We start from the raw sequence: 25059 nt of genomic DNA on the forward strand, positions 1-25059 counted from the left end.
AAAGTTATCTTCTCAAAACAATTTATAAACTGATTATATGTATGTTGTATATCGATCGATTTTACCAATGAGTAGATGGGCCGGTTGGCTTAAAGAACAGAGCCTATATAAAAGTATTAAATGTTGTAACCGACTATTATTGACACTACAACAGAGAAATACTGTATTAAAATTTTTGGCACTAAAATCGTTGAATATCTACAAAACGCAAGACAAAACACCTAATACCGGTACATTTCGTTTGCTTTTACATATTAAGGCACAATTATACTGTAACATTTTGAACTATATACTGTATAGTACATGGTCAAAAAACATTGGAAAACATGCATTCCTCTTCCACCAAGTGAAATAAAGCCTGAATAATATACAGGTATTTGCGATCTAATTCTTTTCAGTGCATACTTGCTATAAAGGCTTTATGGGTTTATTTATATCCTGCTGTAAATTTGCTTCCCGCTATGAGTGCCTATATTGAAGGCAGCTGAGAACCAGCGCCATATTCTCTCAATGACAACAAACTTGAGCTCCAAAAATGTGTTTCTTTTTTTCTTTAAGACGAAAAACAGTGAACGACCTTTTTGACATGGCACTCATGGATGTTTTGTGAACTTTTTCTTAAAGTGTGGAATAAAAGAGATTAGCCAGGCAGAGAATATATTCTGTAAATAAGATTTAATTTGTTATACAGAAAACGTATAGCAAGTCATATAGAGCCCTATAGTACAGTTTCCATTTTAATACAAATGACAGTGTTGTTGGGGTAGGGGTGAGTGATGGAACTAAAATGTGTAGTGAGGGCAGAGTTAAAGGGTCATTTACAGGTTTGCAGAGGAAGTGAACCAGACGACAGCACAGCACGAGAAAACCTATAAATCAAGTGATATGTGATAACAGTACCATTTATTGCACACGCCAATCTGTATAAACACAGAGTAAAAAGCAAAGCTCCTAAAACACAAGTTAATCTCAAATAAAATGCAGATTTATGGAAGATTTGCATTTGAAGTCCCTCATACTTGTAGTGTTACTCACACATTCCAAACTATACAAATCACACTAAAATATCGGTGTGCAGCCATTCATACACGCATACATACAAATATATAAGTAATGCAGAGAGAAGGGCTTGATCAAATCCTTGGCAGTCTTCCCTTCAGCAGCAGCAGCAGCAGCAGCAGCATGATTTTCATCTCAGCATCAGACACTCAACCAATACTGCAGAGACAAACAAATTGTATGTACAGTATTTGAATTGTATTGTAATTCTGTTACAAATCGTTTGACGTCTATTATAGTCCTATATGTCTACAGTCATGTACAAGCCACTATCAGACTTTTGTCGTTTACAATTCACATCAGATATCAGAGGTGGAATAAGGACTCACACTGTACCTAAAGGTGGAGTTAGCAATACAATAAAATAAATAAATAAATAGTCCTATTTGTTCAAATTCAGTATGACCTGACAGTAGCACGCCATTAAAATCATTGGTGGGGTAAATAAATAAATAAATAAGCAAGCCCTCCTCCGGGTTATTTTACGTCATCTGCAGAGGTTGGAAAAAGTAATATGTATGAAGTACATATTTGTTAAAAAAAAAAAAGAGTAAAGTATGGCTATCTGGTGTACAGTAACAAAGTATTTGTATTTTGTTACTTCCCACCACTGTCAGATAAAGTATACAACACTATGATTAAGCATACAAAGGTATAAGATTTTTGTACATTTTGGCGAAGATCTGTTGCCTCGACTGCCTTATTTTTCACATACTAATCAAAAATATTACCAGTCCTTATAAGTTACAAAAACAATACATCAAAATAAAAGGACAACTTTACCATGTCTTTGGACTCCTCTTTGTCCAAAACCTTTTGAGCCTGGTCTGGTGGAAACTTCAGCAAGGACGTTATCACTTTGGCCATCGTCTGTGAGTGACAACAACAAAATTAAACTCAATTGATTTTAAGTTTGACATAAGCAGCAAATATATGTTTTCTATCATGTAAAATAACAAAAATAAAATGCATGTGATGCACTCGAGCGATTTAAAAAAAAAAAAAAAAGGGGGAAGAAATTTCAGAGATGATTAAGTAAGAAAAAAAAAATCCTCCTGTACCTACTAATCAACACCAGGTCTATCTGCCCGTTTGCATGCACCACACCATAAACACGGGGATAATCAAGAACAGGGCTGCTGCTTTCGCTAACAATAAACAAGGCCAGCGTGTCTTTTAAATGTTGTGCGTCATGCAACACATATGTGCTCGCGGCCTGCCTGCAGGAAATCCTGCACACGACGAAAGCTGCCATGCTGCTATTAACATGGACTCTCTGGAAGCTGCTGGGGGAAGAAAAAAAAAAATAACACTGACTTTAATTAGGGAGACCAATTTAAATTAAATGTTGCCACATATTGTGTGCTGAATACGGCCATCGTCCGGCAATCTCGTGTCATTAGGTAATCTTCCCATAAAGTCAAAACTAGCTAAACTGGACACATTTGTCTACATAAAATGAAACTTGTCACTGAACAGTAAGTTGGGTACAGCTGTTTTAGCTGTGCAATGATGAAAATGTTAAGTTTGGGTATTGATGACATATGTCTATTTGTTCTTGTGTACAGCTTTGCACACAATATCTTAAGTTGAGGTTTAATAACTGAATTACCAGTTTTACCATGATGTAAAATTTCCTGCCCACAACAAATAAAGTGCGCAAATACTGGAACTATCGGAGGGGGTTGATCTCCACATTTTATAGTTTCCACAGTTGAGCAGTTTGGTTTATTTCAAATATTTTTATACATCCATAAAATATAACAAACCACACTTCAGCAGGAGAAAACAAGGAAATAACTGAACTACGACTCAGTGCCAACAGCTCAGTCCAGCAACAATTTGCAGACGGAAAAAGTCTCATTCACTTTGTTTGTGCACAATTATGTAAGAAGGAAAGAAAAAAATAAACTCGTACTTTTGTTTCTCGTCCCATCATGTACTCAAACAGCACCTTCTTCAGGTACTCCATCTCAGTGACTTCTGAGAGCGGCTCAGGTTGGTTGAGCGCAGCATCTGTGTGGAGAAAGTCAAGTGAGTACAGAACGTGACTGTCTGAGACTAATGATCTAACGACGTGCCCCGAGCTGTAACAAATTTAGCTCGTTAGAGACCCCCCCTTCCTCCCGGTACGACCAAACTAATGGGGCCACTTTGCAAAGTGGCACGGCTGCAAATTAAACACTAAATAAAAATGCAGGCTCAGTGAGTCCAAGCTCCGCGTGAACAGACCGAATGAGCATTTTAATTCTTCGCCTAAAGGTAAATACTGTACATTAAACCTTTAAAATCAATGAAGGCTTATTGTTGGTATGGGCTGCTAACACCTTTACTGGCATACAAAGATTTTACTTTAGTTGCTTGCTCTGTGCCTGTCTGGAATTGTAACTGAGACGGCAACATTCAGGGTGTCCGCAAAGTCGTTTTTATAATTAACAAAATGAAGCAATTTATGATATATATTGGTCAGATTTTGTTGTACACTGTACAAAGTGGTTATCAATGTTTTTTTTTTTTTTTTTTAATTACATTGCATTTGTGTATTACAGGTGCTTTCAATAAAGCCTTAGAAAATGGCTACTCCACATACACACAAAAAAACTGCTCATGCAGACTCAGCGAAACGACATGATTAAGTATGGAAGACATCCACCGGCACAAGAAATTTATGAAGACAGAGACAGCATTGGAAAAGAGAGTTGTGCTTTGTGCAACTAATGGTGCCAGTAGAGGAGCAAATTTCACCATAATGTGCCTTTGGGACTTTCCCATTTTACCCCCCAAAAAAAAGTCAAGATTTTCCATTGAACTTTCCTATTCATCGTATTAAGTAGTAGATGTTATGCTTTTTATATTTCAATTGCAAGCAAACAATGTAAATGCAATGCAGCTTTCTAGCATGGGGGACAGTTCTGGCTAACATTTAATGAGCACATGGTGGACCTTCATTTAGCAACATGATTCAGTTTGCAAGCTGACTATGTCATATTTTACAAATATATTTCCAATTTATTCATGTTGTGGAAGGACAAGAAAAAGATGTCACGCAAACTCAAACATGTCTTTGATGTCCTGGACTGAAGAAATGGTTGACCAATAAAGTCCATATTGCCTTTGTCTTCCGGACCCCACGATGCCCCAGACACACTGTACTGTAGTTTTCACCCCATTGCCATAAAGCACAGCTGACTTAGTGGAGTATTCAGACACATAAGCCACAACATTAGGCTGACCTGAACAACAAGGTCACTGTCAGAGCGCTATTAATTACCAATATGTTATAGTGTAGATCCATATACACAAAGCAATCATTAAGTACACTATTGCCACATCAAGATATTAAATATCATTATTACAGTTAGCACATGTTATATTGAATTTATGATTTTTTTTTTAATAAATGCATTCACTGACTATCATGTATACCACCTTAAAATAAAATAAAAAAAGTAAATAATCAGAAGGTAACACAGCCGAGATTGAAGCCTCTGATAAAATGTGTGTCGACGGTTGTACAATAATTTAACATCCCAACCTGCAAAAGTCATTATTTGCAAGTATAGCTGCTTCACAAACACCCTCTCCACCTTTCACCTTCTGACAGCAGCTTCACTTTATTACAGCAGCAGCAGGGAAAGTTTAAAAGGGGAGAGTAATTCACTTCATCCTATGATAGGTTTATAATATAGCATACATGAAGACATGGCACTGATTTACAATCCCAAGGGTTTAAACTGCCGAACCTTAATACCTTGTGCTAACCTCGACCAAAGCCCAGCTCAAACCGCAGCGCTCATCTGAGGCCTCAATCACACTTGACCATATTATTTTTCTAAAGCATAGCTAAACCAGAACACGTGGCAACATGCCACAACACCCCCCACATAATACCTCGGCACATCCTGTGTCTGCTCTGATGTGTAAGGAGACAAGGCCGGTAACAGATAAGCTTATATGCATATGCTCCTGTCTAGGTGCTGCAGTTCAGCTTTGAAAGCTTTGGGTTACCGAGCAAAAAAGGGAGAAAATGGACTCCAGAAGGAGAACTGAGCGATTTACAGTGTTACCTTTGTATGCGCTGCCCAGATGAGTTACGACTGAGTTCCGGTGGAAACATTTAATCTTGTCCTCAAGCGAGTGAATCTAAAAACAAGCACAGAAATGATCATAAAATAAGCCATTTGACCTCAGCAGTCTAACTCGCTCCATTATCTTAATTGATATGTCGGGTAATGAGAAGAACATCCCCGGGGATGTTTGTGAGAAAGATAATGTATTGGAGAGAAACTGTGGGAGGCGTTGCTGTGATTGTTTATATGGCCGACAACAAATGTAAACAGATGTGCAGTTAATTAGGACGATGCAGCAGGAGAGCAGTAGCGCTGGCTGGAGGCCACCAAAGCATGGGAACACTCTGCACGAGCTATGCCGCTCGCTCGTCCCGAAAAGCGCACACGCTGGACCAAATAGTCACCCTCTCAATAAAACCCTGCTCCTTCAGCCGAGCTTCACTCAGCAAAGTCGTCTTCTTGGCAAGCTGCGCCTGCAGAGCAGAGGGATGAGAGGATGGAATCCGTCAGAACTCCAAGGGTTACATTGGAACAGGAAGCAAGGTCGTGTGTGTTCTTACAATCATGTTTATTCATCAATGGAAAACACTGCCAAGCCAATAGACTCCTACCTGGAAGCAAGCTATTTTGCCCTAAATGATAGAGTTTAAAAAAATAATAATCTACAGAATTTACATCTATTATCTCATTCACTACCAGCCATTTTCACTGAAGCAATCCCCTTAGCTCCCGGCTGTCTTACTGGATCTTGACTGATTTCACAAGTCCCACAGAATATTGTGTTATATTGCTATAAAAACATAGAACCTACCAAAAGAAAGATTAGAGTCTCTTCCTTCATCAGGAAAAAAAGTATATTTGTATCTGTTTCCATTTTGCAGCAATTAGCATTAGAATATAGCTAAGTTTCATCATTATTCATAAACCTGTTGAAAACACTGGCAAAAAGAGCTTGTTGCAACATGGCCCTGGCTGATCTCTTATACCCTACTGCTGCCCTGCTGTTTTTTTTTTAAATAACCACCATTGCTTTAAGCGATCTCTTCATGTCAGAAGCTGTATCAAAGTCTTCTGTATGCTCTAGTATAAAAAATATATATATATATATATTAAATATGTTTTAGGGCGTGCAGGAGAAATTATTAAAAAACGTATTTATACGGTTTTGGGTTTGAATGAGTTGAATAGCAAAATTTATAAGAAAATATATTGGGACCACTAAAACCACTTACTGATTATTCAAACAAAGCTGCCATATTCTGTACAATGTGTGTCCAATGAATGTCATATTCATACTCATCACTTTTGACGACGGGATGATATAAAGTAATTGGGGTCTAAAATGATACTAAACACAGTGGAACAGATGGCATACCTGTAGTTCCTCGGAGGTCATCTGTGTCTAAGACAAAAGAAAACAAATATTTTAGCCAGTTAGAATGGAATAGAATATTTCCATGCACGTAAAAACACTACATTTAGGTGTGAAATATAGTATCGGAAACAATTTGACCCTGTAATGTAATAGTTTCCTCAAAATGTAATAAAATTTGCATTTAACTCAATTAAAAATGTAATAAAAACCCAACTATGTAATAATTTCAACAATAATGTACCGGTAATATAAAATCATTTTTACCAATAATGTAATATTTTATTACATTGTTGGGGAATTATTACTTTTTCAGGTGGGTCTTTTTTTCCTCAAAAATAGTAATATAAAACTTGATAGATTTATGTTTATTTTCAGTCCAAAGTTCTACATTTTGTGTTTTGAGATTCTAAGACCGTTACATACATGCACAGCAAAAATTGGGGTGCTAACATTTTGGTGTTAAATGTTTTAAGAGTTCATTTCCATCCCCAAAGTGTATTTTTAACACTGGCGTCTTTTACTTGATGCACTAACCCAAAAAAAAAAAAAAAAAAACATAAAATATATATATATATATATTACAAGTACTGTATTAAAAAGTACAATACAGGCATCATTCATCATAATACAGTTTAATATAAAAGTATAATTTAATCAGCATTTTTCCCCCCAACCTTTAAGAATACAGATAGACTATAATTTTCTTAACATCTCTACCACAACCATAGACTCAACTTCAACTCTTGCAGACGAGCCATAAAATCATTCCCAAATGCTCCATTCTGCAGCTGTAAAACCTCAATTAAGTGCCACAATTGCAGACAGTCCCACACACAAACGCAACATCCCGCGTTACAATATGTGCAGATTTTTTTTTTTAAGGACCCAGCTGCTTTTATATTAACAACCAAGCATACTGTCGTGATCCATTTTCGAAATGCACATCTTGAGTGGAAATTAGTGGGTTTGTAGGCTGCTTGCTAAATAGATTTCCTGCTAAACTCTCATCTGTGACTAAGCTACTCCAGACTCACCAACTTTATTTATTTGCACATTCTGCTTAAAAGGAATGTTGAAAAGGCATGTTTTGGAACCAAGTCAGTCTTGAAAACTGGAGCTGGTGTGCAGTCTCTGCGGAAAGACACACTGACCCACTCTTCCGATGACAAATGGTTTTTTGAGGCCCTTTACAGGGGAAGGCTTCCCTGAGCATAAAGCCATACAATCCATCAATAAAGCTATTACCTCACTGGGGAAATACGCCATAAAGATAATAATTCTTGTGTATCTGAGCATGTGTGGTAAAGATAGAGGAATCAGCACTTGGCTCTCACAATATAACATCACATGGGTCAACCATCTACCTGAGGTGCTTTTGTCCCACCTGGCTGCTTTCCAGTGTGCATTTTCTTGTTGCTGAATGAGGCCCCGGGCCTTGAGTCACCTCACAGAATAATAATTAAGAGCAGGGACAGAGTCTGGCCTCAGCCTCGCAATCTCTTGTTTTCCCAAAAAGAACATTCCTGAGCAATTCAAATGAGCTTCCGGTACACTTTGGAGAGTCGCCACTTGACTGAGGCCAGAGAGACGGATCAGACTAAAGTATGAGAACAAATTGTCCTTGAACTTGAAGGAAAACATAATGGAACGACTTGGCAACTTTTAACATGGAGTAAATGTATTTGAGAGTTTTGAAGACCGACTCATGTCACTTTTGGGTCACAAACATTATGTACCTCAGATGTGCCATGGCTCTTAGCTTGTAGCTGCTCCAGTTCTTTCTGGACCTGCCACACTCGAGTCCCCATCTCCTCCTCTCGACTCTGAAGAAAACAACAACAGCTGAGTCATTTCCTATGCATCAGCAAAGCATCATAAATCAAGTATGTTGGTCACGTCACCGGCTTATTTCAAAACTCCCACCCTCTAAAACATCCGGGACATGAATATTGCCCCATACAAAATCAGTTCTGCGGAGTGCAAATCTGATTAGAAAGACATTCTTTAATGGCAACGGGGGCTGACTGAATTTTCTTCAGTACCTGTATGACCTCCTCATATTTCTGAACAGTTCTGTTCAAGTCATCTTCCCTCTGGGCAATCGCCTTCTGCAGCTGGATGGTTTCCTCTCGATGGCTACTGAGAAGCTCTGCCTCCACAACCTGTGCCTTACCTGCAATGGGTAACAACCAGATTCATAATCTAAAACACTTTCATGAAACACTCATTAAAGGGGAAGTCAACCTTAAACACTTCTTGACAATAATATGTTTTATGTGGCCTTCCTTACAAGTCTAAACATGACATTCTGATTAATATCACATATGTGGAATAGGAGTTATGTAACAAAATCCAGTCGTTTTTATCCATCTCAGGGAGCGGCCATTTTGCCACTTGCTGTCGACTGAAGATGACATCACAGTTGCTCAGGGCTCAGGCAACGTCCAATCAGAGCTCACCTGCTTTCTGAAGCTGAGCTATGATTGGTTGTTATATGAGACCTGAGCAACATTAGTGTCATCTTCAGTCGACAGCAAGTGGCAAATGGCTGCCTTCTGATATTGATAAAAACTGCTGGATTTCGCAGCTTAACTCATATTCCACTTACGCAATATTAACCAGAATTCCATATTTAGACGAGTGGGGGTGCATAGAACATATGATTGTCAAGAATATTTTTTTTTTTTGAAGGGAAAATGTACACTAACAATAACCTGCTAATTTAAATTAGACAAGGGAAGGGAATAAACGCTCAAATCACATTTGAGTGCAAGTTTGAGCCCCATTTGCAAGAGTTGTGTATGCAATTAAGTTTTTCCATTGGTGCAGTGGTAATAGCATGCCGTAAGAAAGAAGTCAAATTAATCCTACCAATGGTGTCTTTCACTGCTGTGTCTATCTCCTTCTCTTTTACGGCCATTTGTGTGTTGAACTCCCTCATTAACTGCTTGATTGCCGAGTTGTGCTTCATTTCAATGTCTTCTAATTCCAATCTGTTGGATGGATAAAAAAGGAGCACATTATAAGTATACAGTTAGATCGTGGCATACCTGAACAATCGAATGAAATTCAATATAAATGGTCTAAAAATAATAATGGCAGGTGGGTGCATATATACTGTACGAAAAACGTTTTACAATGCAGACATTTTGAAGTCAAAACTTACTTAAGCTTCTGTTCACTCTCCTCCAACAACTGTTTCTTTGCATACTCAATTTCTTGCTCATGGTCTTTCCTCATTAATCTGATGTCTTTCTGTAACCTGGTGAAATCTTTCTGAATTTTCTCCTTCTCATTCTTCATGTGATTTAGTTTGCTCCTGAGAGAATGAAGAGAATCCTCATCTGGATTGGCCGAATCGTTTTCCAACATGCTGTTTGTTTGCTGGAGATTATTTTGCTCCATCTTTATGCCAGGTTCAACTGACGTTTGGGCCTGCATCAAGGCAGCTTGATGTTGATCACACTGAACAACCTTCTGTCTAATTTCTTCTTTCAGAGTGCTAACTTCTTCAAGAAGCTCTTCTTTCTGCTTCTCTGCTTCTTTAAGCCTAGATTCAATTGTAAGTGTTTCCGCTTGTGTGAGCTCTGTTTGATGTAATGAATCTCGCTGAAGAGCAGACAGCTTCGCTTCATACATAATTCTCAGTTCCTCTAAAGACGTCTCCATTTTCCGCCTCTCGTCAGCCTGGGTCTGTTCCAGTTGGCTTGCCTGCTCTTCTTTGAGCTTGACAAGAACCTCTTCAAGAGATTTGCTTTTAGCCTCCAATGTGTCAATGCATTCTTTACTATACGTTTCATTTTTCTTGAACTCCTCGTGGCCTGCCTCAAGACTCTTGATGAGGTCTTCTTTTTCATCAAGCTGCGAAGTTAACTGCTTCTTAATTTGTCCGATTTTCTGTTCCGCTTTCTTCTTTAGCTCTGAAACTTTACGATTGCTCTCTGTTGTCAACCTTTCCTGGGTTTCTTTCACACACTCCTCTTTGCTTTTCATCATCTCATCTTTCAGCCTCTCAAATTCGTCTTCCTGAGTCTTAAGTTGACTTTTGCACTTTTGGTTGTCCTCCTCAAGCTGGTGCAGTTTTTCCACCAGCTCTTGCTCCAAGTGGCCGTTCTGCTGCAACTTTTCAACCAATTCTTTCCTCTCGTTCTCCCTGATGCCGTGCTGCTGTTTGAGGTCACATGTGAGTTGTTCGCACTCTTTTATCTTCAAGGCCAACTGCTCCTGAAGCTCAGAGAGGCGACGTTTGGAGCTCTCGAGCTCTGCAGTCAGACCACTGACCCTCTGCTCCTTCTCGCTTAAAACTTGGTCCATCTCAGACTTGCTGATGGACTGATTGTCAAAACTCACCGTGAGCCTTTGCAAAGCTTCGTTCTTCTCTGAGACAAGGCGCTCCAGCTCTTCGAGCTTGGTCTTCAGAGATGCTACATTGTTGTCACTCTCAGCCAGACTGACTCTGAGAGCATTTGCCTGCTCGGAAGTGGACTCTCGCTCCTGATGAATGGTCTCTTCCATTTGAACTAAGGCCCTTTGCCTCTCCTCTTCATGCTGCTGCTTCATTTCAAGTATGGCTTTCTCCTTATGTTCTATTTGATGTTTCAAGTCACTGATGACGCTTTCCAAGTTGGCCACCTGCAACTCATTTTCTTTCAAATTCATCGATAATACTCTGTTTAAGTCACCCAGCTCCTCAAGCTTCAGAGTTTTTTCACTGAGAGTAAGAGAATTGTTCTCATTCTCAGTTGTTAAGGCTTTGATTTGCTCCACGTGAGCATTTACCTGAGCAGTCATCTGTTCAACAGAAATGCATAGTTTGTTATTCTCCTCACTCTTCTGACGAAGATTCTCCTCTAAAGTGCAAACTCTGTCTAATTTGCTAGAGATAATATTTTTAAGGAGCATAATATTTTCTTGGCTACACACAAGTTTTTCTTTTAATTCAGAGACTCTAAATTCAACTTTCTGACAAAGTTCTGAGGTTCCGTCCACCATTTTGCACTGAACGTCCTTACAGTAATGCTGCATTTGGTTGCTGATCATAACAAACTGCTGTTCAAACTGTGCTTCCAAAAGCTTTCTTTGAATGGCATCTTCCCCAGATTTATTTTGCAAGTCCTCACATTCCTTCCGTCTGGAACTGTCAAGGGCTTGAAGCTGCTTCTCCATGTCCACCAAATTGTCTGACAAAGTCTTTAATTTCTCTCGGCTCTCTTCCTCTGTTATGTTGAGCTTGTCTTGCAGGGCGTCTCGCTCATTCATAGCCTGGCTGAGGTTTCGCTCTACAGACTCCATTTGCTCTCTAAGCAAAGTGTCACTTGTTGACAAACTTTCAAGCTTAACCCCTGCGTCGTGAAGTTCTTCTTTAAGCTTTTGCACAGTTGTTTCTTGAATCCCAAGCTCCTCCTTTTGGTTCTTCAATACAGTAAGTAGTTGCTCATTATCTTCTTTGCTCCCTTTTAGTTTTAGAGAACATTCCTGCAGTTCTTGTATCTTTTCCTGCAGTATGTGCGACTGTTTTTCCATTAATTCCTCCTCCTGTTGTCCTAATTTCTCTTGCCAATGGCGCTCCAGCTCCAAGATTTCATGGTTCTGGCTTTCATGTAGTTTCTCCACTTCCGCCAAATGGTTAGCCTGCAGCTCTGACAATGTATTGCTCAAGCCTTGGGAATTTTTTTGGGCCATCTCTAAAATTTTCTCTTGAACTTGCTGCTCTTTTTGTTGAAGTTCTGCATCTTTCTTTGCAAGTGCCACCTTCATGGATTCTTCTATCTGCTGGATCTTTTTCTTAAAGCGGTCTTGCATTTCTTTGGCCTTCTGTTTGATCTTTTCCATCTTTGTTTCCTGTGTTTTCAGTTTATCTTGCATCTCTATTACAGTGTTGTTTAGCTTCTTCTCGTGAGCAGCTGTTTCATCCTCCAACTGTTTCAGAAGCCGTGTTTGTTCTTCCTTTTTAGTGTTAAGCTCTTCACTGTGCAATCTCTCCTGCTCAGAGAGTTCCTTTTTGCTCTGCTGTAATTGCTGCTGTAATTCTTCAAGTAACAACTGTTTGTGTTGAAAGTCAGTTTTTGCTACTTCAAGCTGATGTTGCAAATCTGTCAACGCATTCTTGGACTGAACAAGATCATTCGAAAGTATATTTGATTCGTCTTTTAAGTTTGAATTTTCCAGCTGGAGCTGTGATAAGGATTGCTGCAAATCCTCCAGTTGTTTTGCTGTGACGCCTAGCTCTTCTAGATTGGAATGCGATTTTTCTTTTAACACTTTCTCACCTTGAATGAGCTTTTTAATTTCCTTTTCCTTTTCTCTTAAAATAATTTTCAAAGCATTAAGTTCCTCCTTTAGTGTTTTCTCTATTCCGCCAAGTGACAGTTCATGCGCCTGCTTAATATTTTCCATTTCTGCATTGTTCTTTACCACCTGATCCTGCAGAGCTACACAATGTGCATCTTGTACTTCAACAAACTTCACTTCCAAAAGTTGTTTACTCTTCAAAAGTTCAGAAAGTTCGATTGAAAGTGCTTCATGCTCTGCTTGCTTTGCATCCAATTTCTGATTCATCTCCTCTGTGTGCATACGAATCTGCAAGTCTTTCTCCTTCAGAAGCTTCTCCAATTCAACCCTTTGTTTTTCCTTGAGCTCTTCCAGAGCAGCATTGTGCTGCTGGGATAAGGTGTCCTTGTGCTTTTCCAGCTGTGCCTGTTGCTCTTTCTCTAATGCAGACATTTGCTCTTTGTGGTTGTCCTTCATTTGGTCCAGTAGAGTGGATTGTTCATGGGACAGTACTGATCCATCTTGGGACATCTTCTCCAGGGAGCTCTCCAACTCCATGATTCTCTGAAGGCATAGGGGTGACTCATTACATGCAAAAAATATATATAGTTAATCGATCACAACATATAATATTATGCTGATAATGCTGTGCTTTACAGCATATGTTGTATTGATTATACATTAAAGGACTATGAGGAAGAACAAAGATTGGTGGAGAGTCATCTGTTGTACTTTTAAACACACTGTATCTCGTGCTATGTCCACTATCTGGAAAAACTAATTGGGGCATCTAACTATTACACTACGCAATCCACTTTTCTGAAAATACTCCTAAAATCTGTAGTCTCTGTGGAATTTCACATTCATCTGGATTTGCTAAATCAGATACAAGATAACCAGGCTTGTTGAAGTTAGAACTCTTTGTGAGCCAGGCAACCTCTACCCCATCATCTAACCGTACTAAAATGGACCTCACACTTGGACACTGTTATGGTGGAGCAGAAAAATACCTCTACTGTTCCTATACAGCTAAATGCATAGAACTAACAAAATGTTTTGGTAAGATAAGAATGTGGAAACAGGACGATTGAATCAAGACTTGAGCCTCAGTACTTTGTCCTGCATAAAAGGTTCATGCTAATATGTCACAACCTTTAAAATTGAATATCAAAACAACAGGACTCACAGTTTTTGCTGCTTCCAGCTCTTGTTGCATCTCTTTAACCCTATTCTCGCCCTCTGCAGCAACAGCTGTCTTCTGTAACTCGGCATCCTCCAAAGCAAGAGCGGCCTGCTGCTCTTTTTCCTTAATTAGCTGAGAAAACTCCTCTTTACACTGCTCCTGAAAAGGCATGCCACAATCCCAAGACATGTTGACATTTTGTGGTGAATCATTAAACTGATAGTGAGAAAATGATCAAGTGACACGCACCACAGCTGTGCTTATTCTGCCACGTATCTCCTCTTCTTTGGCAGCCAGGGCGTCGCTGTGGGATTTTTGCATGTTGGCCACTTTTTCTTCCGATGATTTCTAATGTTGAGAAAAATAGATTTGATACTCTAAACGTGATGCAATCGTTGTAATTGGAAGGGTGGATGGATGTAGATATCATGCTCTGACCTTCATGATTGTGACAACCTCCTGTTTGACCCGTGTAAGCTCCTGCTGTAAACTCTTCCTCTCTTCTTCATTGACCCTTTCCGCTTCACTTATTTGATCCTCCATCTGAACCTGGAGCTGCTTTCGTGCTTCCTCAGCCTTATGTGCTGAACCCAATGCCCTTTCAAGCTCTTCAAATGCTACAGTAAATACACAAATAATAAACACATGAATAGATTATTACAAAAATATTTTCCACATGTGCTAAGAGGAACCTTTTTTTTTTTTTACAGAACTAATTTCTCTCACCTGATTTCTCAGCCCTTTCCTTCTGGTCTTGCAGCTCTTCATTTTGGGTATTAGCCAGCTGGAGCCTGGACCGGAGCTGTGCAATCTCCTCTTCTTTTATTTCTAGAGTCTCGTGCATCTGCCGCTTTGTCTCAGCAATCACCATACCCTAAAAGCCATTGACATCAGTACCGTTTTGAAGAGACTTGTCTCAAAGCTGGTGCCAACAATGAGTGGAAAGGTTGATGAAAAACACAACCAGAAATTTTGCAATTGTACTTTGGAGGTTAACCTTAATTTTTTTTTAAATTTTTTTATTATCTTCAAGAATCAAAAAGCGGCATTCTCACTTTGTCCTGCTCCAGCTGTTCATTTTGGTTCTTGACATCACGCAACTGATTGATCAGTTTAGTCTTCTCATTCGTGTGCAGCTCCTACAAAAAACAAACAAAACAAAAACAAATATAATTTTAATTTTCAAAGCCACCTAAATTGTTCCCAAGTCAGTCACTTTTGTCATAAATAAAGTTGTTCTGTCTTCTCTGTCATGTGCAGTTTCCCAAAAATAGGAAATAATACTTTTAAAAAAAGCTAAAGTATCGGTGTAATTTTAAAAGCCACCTAAATTGTTCACAGTCACTTTTGATCTTTGGACTATAAAATCTAAGTTGTTCTGATAAGTTTCACTTGCTCCACCACCCACAATGCCTCACCCACAAGCCAAACCACCGTATGAAACCAGATAAACCCAAAACGTTGACCCAAATTACAGCCCAGTTTAGTGGCAGTGACTTGTAGAAGAAGCAATACATTTTTACCACTGCTGTGCAACCAGTGGCTACCTACACACATTCAGGAAGGACTGGCTCGCAACTTTGAGCTTATGAGCATTAGGATCTAAACTGATAGTGTGGAGTACTAATAGAATCCGGTTTTAAAAATACTATAATGATGCAGTCAAATAGCTCTTTGTCACAGTTCTTGCAAAATCATCTGCTGTTTGTTATTAGACACTTAGAAAACATCCGAGAAATAACCAGTAATCCTGTCATTCCACTGGAGCAAAATGTTGTGAAATTGGGACGGGGGGTTGCAGGCATGTCACAGTGACATGCCATTAGCAAACATCCTGGAGCTGAATCAAGGAGTGTTCAGACTGACCGACACAGCAACACGCACACACTGTGTTGACAAAAGATAATGGCACCCACAAAAGACGTGTACTATTGACTCAAGGAGCCTTTTTCAATAAATTATTTAATTAATTACTTGCACTGATTGGCTTTATCTAAACCAGACAGATATTTATGTGGGAAAATATTTTGGGAGGGTTATTAACAAACCAACTTGTAATTGTGACTTGAGCAATGAGCTACAGAGTGACCCATTCATTGAAAGAAATTTGCAAAGGCAGAGAAAATAGCTAGGTGCTTGATTTATACAGTTGGGGTGATGGAAGGACATATATTTACACCACCTTCATTCTTTCCAGTTCTTGCAGTCTCTCCTGCAGCTGCTCTTGCAGAGTTTCATTCTCACTACTAATGTGATCACTGTGCTCCTGGTGCATACGTATCCTTTCTTTGCATTTGTGCAGTAGGTTCTCTTGCCTCGTCACTCGCTTCTGCAGCGCTTCCATAAGTTTAGCTGGATCACTGACGCCCTCTTCTGTCATAACATATAATGCACCAATTTAAAAGGTTTTTGATCAACTACACTTGAACTGGATGTTTATTTTATAAAGATAAAAATGTATGCACACCGTCAGGTATATCAGGCTCTACTTCCTGGTCCTTTGAAGGGCTGGTGGATTTGGACTCTGCAGTATCTGTAGAAAGGGGCAGCTCACCCTCAGCAACCAAAGCACTGTCAGACTCTCCTTTAACTCGTTTCTTCAGCAGAGCAACCTGTTTCAAAGAGGATGAAACAAGAAGAACATTTAGAGTCTTCAGTGAACCTGACATGCATATTTGGAATGTGGAAAGAAGCCGGAGTACCCAGATAAAACCCAAGCAAACAAGAGAAGACAAACACAAGAGAGGAAGGTCAGAGCCGAGATTAAACCCCAAACCTCCCCAATGCAGTTAATGCAAGTAAAAATCCCAAACAAGCAAATGTAGACCTTCTTTGGCTAAGAAGGACGCTTATATAATAGAGAAACTACAGTGCATAGTGAGACGTTTACCTGAGTTTGCAGGACAGTAATCATCTGGTCTTTCTCCTCCAGTGCAGCATCAAACTCGTCCTGAAGGTGTTTCTTTGCCTGCTGGTCCATTTGTAACTCCTAAAATCATTCTAGAGTTTAATATCCCTAAACCAGACAAAACTGAAAATATAAATAATTGAAAATCTATATAAAACCTCGAGACAATTTTTCAATATGGCCTAACCTCTCGTAGTTCTCCTATTCTGCGGAGAGCTTTGTCTTGGCACTGGCTGAGGATGGCCTTCAACAAGGAAAGCAGACATGTACAAATCAAAAATTGTTAAAGGAAAACATGACAAAGATTTGACAAGTTACCTGTGTTTTTTCTTTATCCCGTTGCACTGTACGATACGCTGTAACCAGCTGCAAGTGAAACAATGAAGTTGAGTTAATAAACCAATCAACTGTTTGACAATTGAATTAACTGAAGGTGACTCACCTCCGAGTACTTCCCGCGATACTTCCCCAGGCTCGTCTCCACTCTGAGCAGACGGTGCAGCAGCTGCTCTTTGGAGAGAGACTCTGCGTTCCCTGGCGCCTCCTCAGCCTCACTCTCAATGTCTGAAGGTGGGTCATATGTAGGGGCACCAGAGGCTTCGCTTTCTCCCAAATGTGTCAAGGAATCGCGTGATGAGCTCCGAACCAGGCTTTCTTTAGAGGGAGAGCGGAAGAGGTGTTCAGCCCGACTGGCGCCACTTCGAATTATGGACTCCATTGAGGGCACTTTCAGCTGTAGTTTTTGGGCAAATGATTGTGGTTCTTCTCTCTGTCAGAAAGTTGGTCCAAATGGCAAATAATCTTAAAGATAGGAACATGTAAGCAAGTGTATTTAAAAGAAATATGTTTATGCAGATGAATAAGAGTGTTAACGCACATGAGGAGACACACTTCCATCCCCATTGATACTTCCTCCGGGAGACCTGGTTGGCCCTTTCGAGGCAGTCTGCAGAGATAACATTTATTAGAAAGAAGGTGGCTCCTTGTATGTCATGTGAACTGGTGTCCTGGGTCAGTTAGTTATCCAAATCCCGCATGACTCCCTGATTACTCTGAATGGAGCAATATTAGTATTGCTGGGAGCAATGCAGGGGCATTGGGCACCCTCATGCAACTGGGGGGGAAAACTGAGGAGTTAAAGACATAAAAGGAAGGCATCTCTACACAAAAAAAAAGGGTTAAAACTCAACTGAGGTAAGAACAGACAGTTACATTCAAGTCAGAGTCAGCCTTAAGAGAGCACAAGAGAGTAATAACTGGGCCAAGTTGAACATTTAGCAGCTCAGCTTGTTTAGTCAACTGGTTAGAAGCAGATTCAGCAAAGCAAATTAATCTCTCCTCACTTGTCCAGCTCCAAGCTTCCCTGGCCTCTGCACACACAACATTTTAGATTCCTATTCCACAAATTTGGTGCAGTTGATATTTTTGTGCTACATACAGTACAGAGAGGTGCGCGAGAAAAGCAATTTTCCGACAATGTACAATTTTTTTTTAAACGTGAATACATGATTTGCTTAAGCTTTCTTATTTTAAAGAATAAACTGACTGTGTGTGGTTCAATGTGCATGTAACCATCTAGTATGGCTGGGGGGGGGGGGGGGGGGGGGTCGACCAAGTTGATCACAAAAATAGGCTGATACATAAATGTCCATTGAACTTTATCCGATTACAAATTACTGGATAATTTAATGGAAGGGTCGTTGATGGTTTGGAATTAATAATCAAGTACATTCTGATGAGGCAATAACAAAACAAAATCCAAACACAGTTGCAGAGTTTTGGGTGGCCCTTATGACAACAATTTGACTGGATGGAGATGGAACATGATAGATATTACGGATGAATGGAGGTACTAGTCATAGCCAAGCCATGAGCATTGCAGTCTTCAGCTCCTTTTACAATGCCTGTAAAAGTTGGAATCTCTGCCTTTCTCCATCCATGTGTGAAAGAGCACACAGTTGTGGCAATCTCCCACTTCACTGTCCGGTATAGAGGGCCCTGATGTGCCAGTTTTGCAGGATCTCTGATTGAAATCGACAAATTATTACCTGCCACACACTTAACCCCAATGATACAATAGCCTTTCTGACTAGATTCACATTTACCCACAATACAAGAAAACACATAGTACCAGTGTATAGTTTTTGAATATAAGTTTGAGCATACTTAATTGCTGTTTGTAACATTAATAACAGTTAAGTTTCCAATTACAAATAGTCATTCAACCTTAATAAGCTTAAATATAATTTTATATTTAGAATCTCAAAATAGTTTGCATTGCAAAGAGTTTATGACTGAAATGGTGCAGTATGTGAACAAAAATATAGAATAAGAACATAGAATGATCCTCTACAGACAAACATACTTTGCCGTTTTTAGTAATGACACATTATTTTGGTTACCGTGTTTAGCTAAACACTGTACTTTAAAAAGAATAATTACTTTCAATATAAACAAAAAAGAGAAAAATCATTTAATAGACAACAAAGCTTACAACAGGAATGGGCAACTTAAGTGATGGAGTAGGCCAAAAATTTTCATCAGTGCTACTGGGACACGCATTTCCTAACCAGACGTTAAGTATGTACAATATACAAGCTTAATATTTACATAATCTTTTTTTCCCAATGTAAAGGGCTCTCCCATAAAAGTTACCAAAAAAGGTAAGTGCAAAATTGCTCTACAGCAAACCAACATTAATTGCAAGAACTCCTTTCGTGATTTTTTTTTGTGGTAATATTATTGAGGCATATCTCATGTTGTAGTATTTTAAGTAGCAAGCACAACTAAAGCCTTGTCTGCCATCTAGTGGTAAATGGTGATATTACAACATAACCATACAGAGGAACCACACTTTTCGCGGGGGATATACACCGGGCTGGCCAGCCAATAGAAAAAAAAAACATTTGAGTATAGTTGATGCCTAATGTAATGCATTGTAATGTTATGTTTTTTTAATCCCAAAATTCTACCATAAAACACTGATAAACCTCCAATATACATTTCCATGAAAAACAGCCCCCCCCCGCCCCCCCCCCCCCCCCCCCCAAAAAAAAACAAAGAAGAAAAACAAAGATTTTTTTTTTTTTTAAATAATAACCCGCCCCCCCAAAAATTAACAAAATATGCGAATTGTATTGTTAAAGTATTGTTATTGAGTATTCGGGGGTCCACTGTAGTAGAGAAAACAAACAAACAAACAAAACATTTGTCTTTTAAAAAAATATATATTTTTAAATTATTATTCATCAAGGAGCCACTTTGAATATAGTCGCATGCGGCCCACGAGATGCTAGTTTTCCATCCCTGGCCGCAATATATAAACTCTCCATTCCCATTAAACACACTTGTAGGGAGAAGGGGGCAAGGTCTTTCAGGCAACCAAAGAGGATGCTATGCTTTAGATGGGGGTCTAAAGAAGGCAGGCAGTTGAGGGCAAAAGACAAGGGGCACATTTTGGGACAAGGGCATAAAACATACAGCAAAAAGGACAGACAGGTTTCTATACCACAATTACAATATAAACCATAACTCGCATCAGATGCAGAGTTAGCCCTGACAGGAGATGCCTTCTTGTTGCCAACTCCGAAAGGAAACGGGCGGACAGAAGAGCAGGGAACAAGCTGTCCGATCCTTAACGGGCCGCAGCCCTCTACCGGTTTTCCCAAGGGGGACAGAATCAGGAGAAGGACCAGAGCAGGAGGAGGAGAGAGGAGGAGGAGGAGCAGCGATGCGGAGGAAGAAGAGGCAGGACGTGAGGACAAACTCACCACACTGGCTACCTGGGCCGTTTGGGGTCGTTTTGAATGGTCCAGAGCAAAGATAGTATACTCAGAGAGAAAAGCGGGCTCGGCTATCATCCCGGCCAGCACCTGACCCCCGTCAGTGCAGTTACGGCCGAAAGGTGGTGGAGGGGGGGACGACAGGAACACAGAGAGCAATGAGAAAAAACAACACCATGAGAGTGGAACAGCGCTATGGGGAGTGTGAGAAAGAGAAAGAAAGATACTGTAGAAAGAGGGAATCTGGTTACAGCTACAGCGAAACCTCTATAGTCGAATGTCCTTGAAATTTTGTAATTCATAATTTGACCATGTTTTTTTTTTGGTGCCTAAAAAAGTCGTGGGCAAATTTTTATGCTCAAATAAAATTTGTTTAAATGGACGGACACACCACACGGTTCAGTTGGAAAAATAATTATAACAATTCAAATCAATTAAACAATTGTTTTTGTTATTGATTTTTCATTCTACAGTAATTGTTTTACACAGGCACAGAATTGCACAATCATTACAAAAATTAAGACCAGTTTATTATTTTTAAGTCTTATTAATAGTGTTTTGTTTTTATTAACAATTTTGTTCAGAACTTGCCAATGCTTTCTAGTTAATTTTACACATACAATGACGTTGACAAATAGACACTGGAACAGATTTTTTTTGGACTGTATTATTTCCTCTGTGAAAACTGTTTTGAAAGGCAAACAAATTGGAACGTATCCAGGATTTTATAAAGGATGGTACTCAACCTTAGAGGCTCCACAGTGTAAGCAAGAGTGAAAGCGCAAGAAAAACAAGAGACGCGGGAACATGAAATAGCAAATGTTAATGTCACCACTAACAGTTTAACATCCAAGTGTGTGGTCTTCATGGTGGATAATAATCAGCTTCTTAACTGATTTAAATTATTTAGAGGAAAACATTTGAAGGGCTTGGCAAGAAAACAATATTGATCATTGTTGTACTTGAGTTGCAAATGTGCAATTATTCTTGGAAGAAAACAAAAATCAACAAATTCTTCCTTCGGTGATAAAGATGAAAACACACTCCCAAGGATGTCAAAGTGTTGGAGATTCATGAGGTGAAAATGACACCGCCAATATGAGATGCCTCAAAATGGGAGGACTAGAGGACCTAAATTCCAATTGATTTCCCTTGGATGTATGAAAATAGAGCAGGACCACAACTCTAAGGGGCACCATCACTAATCTAATGTTTGGTGTAGATAATCTATGATGGAAATAGGACTAATGCAGATAGTATTTCTACACATCTAAGGTCCTTTTAGCGGGATGCTGCAACATCGCATTATCATCTACCTCAGTCTTGTCCGTATCCTGAAACTGAGACTGCTAAGGAGAAAAGAAAATACAACAACTGACCAGGGAAAGAAATCACTTGAGGTTGCGTTCATTATTCATGAAAATGTATACACTAAAAGTTGGTCTGTGCTGCACCATTCAAACATCCTTTGCAATGCTGCCAAGTCAGTAACCTTCTGTGGTGGTTCTGGTACGATAATACCAAAACAACTTGTTCATCCACTGATATTAGCGTGCTTTGTTAAATTATATTTTGTTATGATTGGCCTCATTTGTAAAGTCAAACATCATAACAGTCTTAATTTATTGTGCGGCTTTCCATTGCAAGAATTCTGCTTTGCAGCAGTGAGAAGTCATTGTGATGCTTGTCATCAGGGTTACAGTAATGAAGGGGCTGTGATACAAAAAAATGGCAGACATTAATTGAGCAAACTGTGTGTGAAACATTACAATGGAATTATTTTAATTAAACATGACTCGGTCATTGAGGATAAGTAGTATAATGATTCAATGGCTGCATCTTTAACAGGTTTAAGCACTGCAGGCTAGCGAGGTTACATTTATTAGCTGAGGAGTTGTTATTTAGGGAGATCGGAGCATATCACAGACAGGACTCACAAAAATAATGCACTTTACCTTGCATAGAAAACTGGGGAGGTGTTAAAAATAGCTGTGTCGATCTATCAGAACTCATCATAATGCTCACCTCTCTGTCACTGGGAGAAGGAACGCCATCATAGTAAAGCGGGTGGGATTGGCTGCTCCGGCGGTCTCCAGACCCTGGCTGATAAAAAAATTATAATCAATAAATAAATAAAGGATTTCAATTCAATTTGAAACTGAGCTAAATCGTGAAATCGGGGTGTGTATAAATAAATACACTTTTCTTCTGGATTATTAAAAACTGCTGTTCTTATAGCTTCTTTCTTTAAATAATAGTTTGTTCGGTTTACCGTATTACTTCGATTAGAATCATACTTCTCCAGCCTGACGAGGCCTTTTTTTGTCGTATCACAAAACAACAGTTTAGACTAACAAATAAATGTGGAAAATATCATATTCAGCAGTTCAAACTACACAACAGGCACGTAACCCACTTCCTACTGGCAAACCTTAGTTTTGTAGGTGTGTTTGCATAATCATCTGCTCACACCTTTGTTGGAACTGTCAATATTGCGCTGCAGTATTTGCGCTCATCTTGGTACATACTGACAAGCAGACAGCCGTCGTGCACCGACGGGATATCAATGAGCCAAATCAAACTGGCCATCTGAAAGCCACTTGCAGCCCACTGACGGCATCAGTTCACGCCCACAAACATTCCAGCCACCAGCCCGTATTCCCTTGTAAATCACACACTGCCTGATACTTAAAACAACTAGACTGAACGGTTACAAGGTTTTCTTGGTGCGTGCAAAACTAGTAAATAACTTGCTAGTAAGTCAGCTTGAGAGTTGTTAGCATGCTGCTAACATTCAAGCACCAGGGTATCTAAATATACAGCTCAGGGAAACGTTTACATGTTAATACGATTAGCAAAGTAGATAACCAAAATAATAATCCCTGTGCCACGAACACTTTGCTCTTCTATTGCTCGCCGAGGCCACAAAGTCCACACAGTAAACAGATGTTAGCCTAGCCAGTTAGCTCCCAGAAGCACAACAACTAACCTGGGCCTGTTGGGGAGTCTGCGCATTCCTCTGCGGCGACTGCTCCTCGTTTATCTTCTGCTTGAGTTTTTTGAACATCTTGCCACGTCGACGTTACTGAAAAGTGGACAAGCAGATGACGACTATCTGTCGGAGAAGTGTTTTGATTTCACATCCAGTGCTCCTTCTTTGACTTCCTTGTTCGCGCAGGTGACAGAGCCTTCTGCGCATGTGCGGCCAACGTGGAGGAAAACTGATACGTCAGAGATTTAAAGGACTAGTCCCAGCTGTCAAGTCAGCGCGCGCACGCACACGCACACATAGAAAAGGGGAAAAAAAGAAAACGCCCTGGGCTGAGCTATGAACAATTCTTGTGCTTTTCTTCTTCATCTGCGTCATAATGTTCTTGGGTGTTAATAAACTAGGCCACGAAGCTGGCCCTAAGGCATCGCATTATGTCTCATTCTCATATCGTTCCTATACATAAGACTTTGACGTATGGGGTCTTGGAACAGTAGGTTTGAACAATGGGTGGCTAATGGCTGAGTGAAGGAGCTCTCCTGCACCATGCTGCAGTTAATGTACCATGCTGAAGTATATAAAATGCATCTGTTTCGTGTCTGATTTATGACTTTTGTTTTCAACTTCTGCCAAATGACATGTAATTGTGTTTTATCACAGTATAATGTTTCTCATTTATACACAATTCATATAGTTCTGTCTGCATTAGGGTCACAGTGCTGGAGCATATCCCAGCAGACTTTGGGGTACACCGTGACCAGTCAGTTGTAGGACACATACTCAAACAACCATTCACACTGTAACAGATTTAGCTTGGTCAAATTAGAATTGGGATCCATGCATATCTTTGGAAAGTGGAAGCACTCCAACACTGACAAATCATGCCACATCAACACAAGAAGGCCTAAACTGAGATTCATACAAATACAGTATATCGTTTCTAAACTATTCTATTGTGTATTCAAAACACAAAAGCACAAACATGTTTATTTCCAAATGCTATTTCATGCTTATCTTTGTGGTTGGAACAAATTGCAAGCATCTGTTGCTCAAGTTTACACACCAACTGTTTTGGAAATTATTTTAGTAATTAAGGGCTGATACATTGACCAACTCTTTCGCATCTCATATGGCGTCATCATTGGTAAGTGCCAGTGCCTTCTGTCACTGTGATTCAAGCCAAGGGTTTCATTAGTTGTTCATTTGTCCCATGTTTTTCTCTAGCATGAAAAAACAGCCGGTGCGCCTGCACAATCGAATGGCATTCGTTACAAGCGCAATAACAACAATTCCGTCTTTACAAAAATAGTAATACTCAGCTTTGCTCCTCATTACAGTGACAAATATATTGTTTTATAAACACCTCTCTGAAAAAAATATTATTTTAAGGTATGACACCATTGATATTAAGTTTGCAGTTTTA

At 39.5% G+C, this 25059-nt stretch overlaps 1 protein-coding gene across 6 annotated transcripts; it reads right to left on the bottom strand.

Annotated features, from left to right (window-relative positions):
- Positions 1-656: 656 nt before the first annotated feature.
- Positions 657-23838, bottom strand: golga4 (golgin A4). 6 transcript variants are annotated; one of them, XM_077581160.1, is made up of 26 exons: positions 23637-23838; positions 22673-22750; positions 21964-21996; positions 20636-20737; positions 17743-17811; positions 17308-17634; positions 17184-17231; positions 17053-17109; positions 16848-16946; positions 16425-16569; positions 16140-16327; positions 15013-15096; positions 14684-14831; positions 14396-14574; positions 14207-14305; positions 13961-14116; positions 9671-13338; positions 9376-9497; positions 8547-8677; positions 8241-8327; positions 6505-6531; positions 5534-5602; positions 5127-5202; positions 2978-3075; positions 1843-1929; positions 657-1218 (listed from the first exon to the last, which is right to left on the bottom strand). In XM_077581160.1, exons 1-26 carry the CDS (start codon positions 23712-23714, stop codon positions 1201-1203), a joined length of 6273 nt encoding a protein of 2090 aa, XP_077437286.1. In that variant the 5' UTR covers positions 23715-23838; the 3' UTR covers positions 657-1200. The 6 variants fall into 6 exon arrangements, with proteins under 6 accessions (XP_077437286.1, XP_077437285.1, XP_077437287.1 ...); XM_077581159.1 differs by having other exon boundaries at positions 16140-16330; XM_077581161.1 differs by lacking the exon at positions 21964-21996 and having other exon boundaries at positions 16140-16330.
- Between the last annotated feature and the right edge of the window lie 1221 nt (positions 23839-25059).

This window comes from Vanacampus margaritifer, chromosome 12 (assembly GCF_051991255.1).
Source record: "Vanacampus margaritifer isolate UIUO_Vmar chromosome 12, RoL_Vmar_1.0, whole genome shotgun sequence".
Classification (NCBI taxonomy): domain Eukaryota; kingdom Metazoa; phylum Chordata; class Actinopteri; order Syngnathiformes; family Syngnathidae; genus Vanacampus; species Vanacampus margaritifer.

Bases quoted from the DNA above. Each gene is read 5' to 3' on its own strand.
- golga4 (XM_077581159.1), bottom strand. From the start codon at position 23,714: ATGTTCAAAAAACTCAAGCAGAAGATAAACGAGGAGCAGTCGCCGCAG. The intron at 22,751-23,636 runs GTTAGTTGTTGT...TTTTTTTATCAG, and splicing joins AGACTCCCCAACAGGCCCAG to CCAGGGTCTGGAGACCGCCG. The intron at 8,678-9,375 runs GTAGGATTAATT...TACCCATTGCAG, and splicing joins AGCAGTGAAAGACACCATTG to GTAAGGCACAGGTTGTGGAG.